Consider the following 6058-nt stretch of genomic DNA (forward strand, 5'->3'; position numbering starts at 1 on the left):
CACAGACCAGCTGGAGCAACGGGTCATTGATTTCTTTGTCAACGCAAAGAAGAACAAACCGGAGTGGAGGGAGGAGCAGATGGAGGTCATCAAGAAGGTCTGGAAACCGCCACGAGCTCTGGAAGATTTTGAGGAATTTTGGAATCTAGACTCTGTTTCTGTTTCAGGATTATTACAAAGCTCTGGAGGATGCAGACGAGAAGGTCCAGCTGGCCAATCAGATTTATGATCTGGTGAGTGGAAATGTCTGACACTGTAGCGGAGGTCTGATCTACAGAACTCTGAAGGGTTCTGGTGGGTTTGGGGTTTCATCCCAGTAGTTCTATAAAACGGGTCAATGGCAGGATGGAGTTGGTGAGAAACAGTAAAACAATGAAGCAGAGGGGTTCCAGCTGCAGCTGACGCTTTAAGCATCACAGGAAAACACGCCAGACCTGAACGCCACGGTCCTCCCCACCATGATGAGACCTCTGCAGCAGCTGAGCCTCGTCCAGACGCTAACGTTTGCATCTTCCCCCAGGTGGACCGGCACCTGCGTAAACTAGACCAGGAGCTGGCCAAGTTCAAAATGGAGCTGGAGGCAGACAACGCCGGCATCACCGAGATCCTGGAGAGACGTGAGTTAGAGCCCCGAACGGCCGTTCAGATGGGACGGCGGCGTGCTGACATTCTGTCTTCTCAGGGTCGCTGGAGATGGACAGTCCGTCTCAGCCGGTCAACAACCATCACATGCACTCGCACGTCACGGCCGAGAGTAAGCAGCCACACGTCTGCAGCTCCGCCTGAACACGGCAGAACGTCTGCAGGACGTGTGACTGTGTCTTCTGTTCCACAGAGAGGAAGTGCAGCGCCCCCAGCCACCACACGGCGGAGCACATTCCGGAGAAGAAGTTCAAGTCTGAGGCTCTGCTGTCCACGCTCACCTCCGACCCGTCTAAGGAGAACACACCAGGTAACTGTTCATGGACAGCCACTCGGATGAAGGCTCCGCCCACTGTTCTCTTCAGCTAAAGGCTCTGCCCACTGATCTCATTAGTTGAAGGCTCCACCCACTGCCTGTTCAGCTGAAGGTTCTGCCCACTGTTCTCTTCAGCTAAAGGCTCCGCCTACTGATCTCATTAGTTGAAAGCTCCACCCACTGCCTGTTCAGCTGAAAGCTTCGCCCACTGTTCTCTTCAGCTAAAGGCTCCGCCCACTGATCTCATTAGTTGAAAGCTCCGCCCACTGCCTGTTCAGCTGAAAGCTTCGCCCACTGTTCTCTTCAGCTAAAGGCTCCGCCCACTGTTTTCTTGAGTTGAAGGCTCCGCCCACTGCCGGTTCAGCTGAAGGCTCCGCCCACTGTTCTCTTTAGTTAAAGGCTCCGCCCACTGTTCTTGTCAGCTGAAGGGTCCGCCCACTGCCTGTTCAGCTTAAGGCTCCGCCCACTGTTCTAATCAGCTGAAGGCTCTTCCCACTGTTCTCTTTAGTTAAAGGCTCCGCCCACTGTCTTTTCAGCTGAAGTCTCCGCCCACTGTTCTCTTTAGTTTAAGGCTCCGCCTACTGTTCTCGTCCGCTGAAGGCTCTGCCCACTGCCTGTTCAGCTGAAAGCTCCGCCCACTCTTCTCCTTAGTTGAAGGCTCCGCCCACTCTTCTCTTTAGTTGAAGGCTCCGCCCACTCTTCACTTGGGTTGAAGGCTCCGCCCACTCTTCACTTGGGTTGAAGGCTCCGCCCACTGTTCTCTTCAGCTAAAGGCTCCGCCCACTATTCTCTTCAGCTGAAGGCTCCGCCCACTGCCGGTTCAGCTGAAGGCTCCGCCCACTGCCGGTTCAGCTGAAGGCTCCGCCCACTGCCGGTTCAGCTGAAGGCTCCGCCCACTGTCGGTTCAGCTGAAGGCTCCGCCCACTGCCGGTTCAGCTGAAGGCTCCGCCCACTGCCGGTTCAGCTGAAGGCTCCGCCCACTGCAGGTTCAGCTGAAGGCTCCGCCCACTGCCGGTTCAGATGAAGGCTCCGCCCACTGCCGGTTCAGCTGAAGGCTCCGCCCACTGCCGGTTCAGCTGAAGGCTCCGCCCACTGTTCTAATCAGCTGAAGGCTCTTCCCACTGTTCTCTTTAGTTAAAGGCTCCGCCCACTGTCTTTTCAGCTGAAGTCTCCGCCCACTGTTCTCTTTAGTTTAAGGCTCCGCCTACTGTTCTCGTCCGCTGAAGGCTCTGCCCACTGCCTGTTCAGCTGAAAGCTCCGCCCACTCTTCTCCTTAGTTGAAGGCTCCGCCCACTGTTCTCGTCAGGTGATGGCTCCGCCCACTGCCTGTTCAGCTGATGGCTCCGCCCACTGCCGGTTCAGCTGAAGGCTCCGCCCACTGCCGGTTCAGCTGACGGCTCCGCCCACTGTTCTCTTTAGTTAAAGGCTCCGCCCACTGTTCTTGTCAGCTGAAGGGTCCGCCCACTGTTCTCTTTAGTTAAAGGCTCCGCCCACTGTTCTCGTCAACTGAAGGTTCCGCCCACTGCCTGTCCAGCTGAAGGCTCCGCCCACTGTTCTCTTTAGTTGAAGGCTCCGCCCACTCTTCTCGTCAGCTGAAGGCTCCGCCCACTGTCTGTTCAGCTGAAGTCTCCGCCCACTGTTCTCTTTAGTTAAAGGCTCCGCCCACTGTTCTCGTCAGCTGAAGGCTCCGCCCACTGCCTGTTCAGCTGAAAGCTCCGCCCACTCCTCTCTTTAGTTGAAGGTTCCGCCCACTCTTCACTTTAGTTGAAGGCTCCGCCCACTCTTCTCTTCAGCTGAAGGCCCTGTCTGTTCACTCAGCTGGTGGGCGGAGCCTCCACTGATCCGCCTGTATGTGACCCCCCTTTTCTCTGCCCCCAGGGTGCCGCTCCAACAGCATAGCGGCGTCCGCCAACAGCGCCTACAGCATGAACTCCTCCCAGCCGCTGGCCTCCTACAACCTGAGCTCTTTGCCTGCTGGACCCGGGGCCGGCGCCGGCGCCATCACCATGGCGGCAGCTCAGGCCGTCCAGGCCACGGCTCAGGTCAGAACCCGCCCCCCGTCCTAAGTGGTGGTTGCGGGCCGCGGCGCTCCAACCCCGTGTGTCCTGTCCCGTCAGATGAAGGAGGGCCGCCGCACCTCCAGCCTGAAGGCCAGCTACGAGGCCATCAAGAACAACGACTTCCAGCTGGGCCGCGAGTTCTCGCTGTCGCGGGACGCATCTGGGTACTCCTCCTCCGCCCTGGCCTCCACCCTCACCCAGACGCTCACCCCCAGCACCGCCTCTGACTCCAGAGGACGCAAGTCAAAGTAAGTTCCCCGAGTCCTGGACTCCACTGGGAACCAGAGACCGTCTGACCTTCAGTCCATTTTCCAGGAGCAGCATCAAGTCCACCAGCCACCAGTCCTCCTCCTCGTCCTCCTCCTCCTCCCTCTCCTCCTGCTCCTCCTCCTCAGCGCTGGCTCAGGAGCTCTCCCAGCAGGCATCGGCGCTGCCTGAAGCTGAGGCCAACAGCCAAGTGGACTGGACCTATGACCCCAACGAGCCCCGGTACTGCATCTGCAACCAGGTAGGCTGCCGCCGCTCTGTGAGCTCACTTCCTGTGGGTGTGGCTTTAACCGGGTCCTGACGATCTCATCCAGGTGTCCTATGGGGAGATGGTTGGCTGTGACAACACGGATGTGAGTATGAGCGTAGCTGAGGTTCTGGCAGCTGGTTGAAGGAGGCAGTTCTGACCCGCTTCTGCTCCTCAGTGTCCCATCGAGTGGTTCCATTACGGCTGCGTGGGCCTGACCGAGGCGCCTAAAGGGAAGTGGTACTGCCCGCAGTGCACGGCGGCCATGAAGAGGAGGGGCAGCCGCCACAAATAGGCTGACAGGAGGTCCGCAGCAGAACCGGTCCTGAGGTTCTGTCCACACTGACACTTTCAGAACTTGGTGTTCCAGCAGTGACGCAGCTGGAGCAGACGTCTGCGCTCAGATCTCTGATCTGAGATGTCTTGGTTTCACTGAGTCTCCCAAACGCTGCAGCTGTCTGTGGTTCTGGTTCTGCAGATCGTGCTGGTGTACAAACGAACTGATCGGACTGTAGGTGTCCTTCACACTGCAGGAAACGACCGGAATCAATCTGATTCCCATGATGCTCGTCTTCCCTGCTGCATCAACCAATGACACGGCAGGGGGTGGAGCCTCTGCTAGGTGGGGCGACTGCGCAGGTGCAGAATGTAAATGTGCCGTCAGTCCAGAGTCTGAGTGATGGACAGAAAACATTTGTGACAGAAACTGTTTTTAAATAAAGTTTTGTTCTCTGATCTCCTGATGACCTTTGAATCACTGACGGCAGAGCAGCTCAGACCCTCAAAGACGGCTTCATCGTTTTCTAGGACATAGTTTCTGCAGAGCGGCAGGAGTTCATCAGAAACTCTGAGCTGGGCTGCTGTTCACCACCATGAGAACAAAGATTCTCAGAAATAGAATTCTGAGCTTTAGATGTTATAAATGTGTTCTGGAGGGGGACGCCCTGCACCCGTCCCTGGCCCGGGTAAATGCAGAGGGATGTCAGAAAGGACGTTCAGTCTCTGGCCAACATATTAAACCTGCTGTGATGGAAGAAGCTTGAAGATGATGGTAATCCCTGAAGAGGAAAGATGTCCGTCCATCTGTCGTCTTCACCCCTTTGGGGTCACTAGACGTCCCAACCTGCATCTACTGGGACAGAGAGTCCACTCTGGACAGGTCATCATCTTACTCATGAGAGAACATGTTAAAACCACAATGAACACGTTAAAAACATGCCAGACCGCTAATGGAGTCAATGATGAAATCTTAAGCTCTTCTGTAGTTTCACGAGAGAACTGCATCTCAGTGCTTCTTTATTACACTGAACTTTATTTTGAAAGGAACTTGAATGTGGTTCCTGTCTGCCTCTTGAACTTATAAAGTCTGAGACACAAAAGACAGTTTAATTATTAGGAATGTTTAAAAGTTACAGGTTTGTCAGAAACAGGTTTAGACTTCAGCTGTTACAATCATGACATTAATACTCTTTATAATTATTATAATCTTAATAATCTTATATTATGCTGGTAGAGGAATAACAACAGACTCACATGAAACAGATATTTCAACAATAATTCAGCCTCAATTATTGGTATGAAATCCTATAAACCAGGAATGTCAAACTGGCCAGGTCGAACAGATAAACATTCAACAATCTAAAACGACATTTTTAAACTGTAACTTTTTAACATAATCAAGAATAACAAAAAGACAGGAATATTATTCCAGAATAAATCAACTTAAACCTTAAAAACTTTCAATATTTTACTCTCCATAACAATATAGTTTGTCAAATAAATCGTCAAAAGTCAGAAATAAACGTTAAAAGAAAAATACATTTCTTCACTTTCATGTCATTTTTTATAAAAATTATACTTATAAATAACCCAAAAGGGAACATCCAGGGAGCGGAAATAGTCTCTGCTGACAGTTTCAAGTACCTGAGTTCACCTGAACAACCAACCCGACTGGTCCCACGACATCGATGACCTTTACAAGAAAGGTCAGAGTCTCCGCCTCCTGAGAGACTGCGGCCCTTTGGGGTGTGCAGACATCTGCTGAGGACGGGACAGGAAGAGTGAGGAGGGCCAGCTCTGTCCTGGGGGGGAGGAGGAGGCTCACAGACTCTGCTTCAGCTGCAGACTCAGACCCCCCAGTGTGGAAATGAGAGCGACCGTCCTGGGGGAGGATCTCCCCCTCATGTGGGCGTCACTGAGGGTTCTTCTTTTTTCCTGAATCAGGTTTTTAGGAGTTTTTCCTTATCGGGAGGGAGGGTCTAGTGCAGGGGTCTCAAACTCAGTTTCTGTGGGGGCCGCTGGAGGCGGAGTCTGGATGAGGCCGGGCCGCATCAGGATTTCCACAAGAAAAGCGCTGATGAAACATTTTGATGTTCTCAGGTATCTTTAAGTAATGAATTAATACATTTAGAAAATTAATAAAAAAATCAACAATTAATAAATAAATAAAATAATAAGAATGACCATAAGGCAGATACAGACGACTGAAGAAACCACATCTTGACTGACAGAAAAAGAAATTAATAA

The 6058-nt window shown here is 52.7% G+C and overlaps 1 protein-coding gene across 1 annotated transcript in view; it reads left to right on the forward strand.

Moving 5' to 3' along the window:
- Window positions 1–4275, forward strand: part of ing3 (inhibitor of growth family, member 3) — a 5464-nt gene extending 1189 nt beyond the window's left edge. The window contains exons 3-12 of the mRNA XM_024287438.2: window positions 6–97; window positions 168–233; window positions 521–617; window positions 683–754; window positions 836–952; window positions 2837–3000; window positions 3076–3266; window positions 3334–3526; window positions 3600–3638; window positions 3711–4275. Of these exons, the coding sequence (XP_024143206.1) occupies window positions 6–97; window positions 168–233; window positions 521–617; window positions 683–754; window positions 836–952; window positions 2837–3000; window positions 3076–3266; window positions 3334–3526; window positions 3600–3638; window positions 3711–3827 (1148 nt within the window). The 3' untranslated portion in view covers window positions 3828–4275. The remainder of the gene's footprint in view (window positions 1–5; window positions 98–167; window positions 234–520; window positions 618–682; window positions 755–835; window positions 953–2836; window positions 3001–3075; window positions 3267–3333; window positions 3527–3599; window positions 3639–3710) is intronic.
- The last annotated feature ends 1783 nt before the right edge of the window (window positions 4276–6058 follow it).

This window comes from Oryzias melastigma, linkage group LG23 (genome assembly GCF_002922805.2).
Source record: "Oryzias melastigma strain HK-1 linkage group LG23, ASM292280v2, whole genome shotgun sequence".
In the NCBI taxonomy this organism is placed as follows: Eukaryota; Metazoa; Chordata; class Actinopteri; order Beloniformes; family Adrianichthyidae; genus Oryzias; species Oryzias melastigma.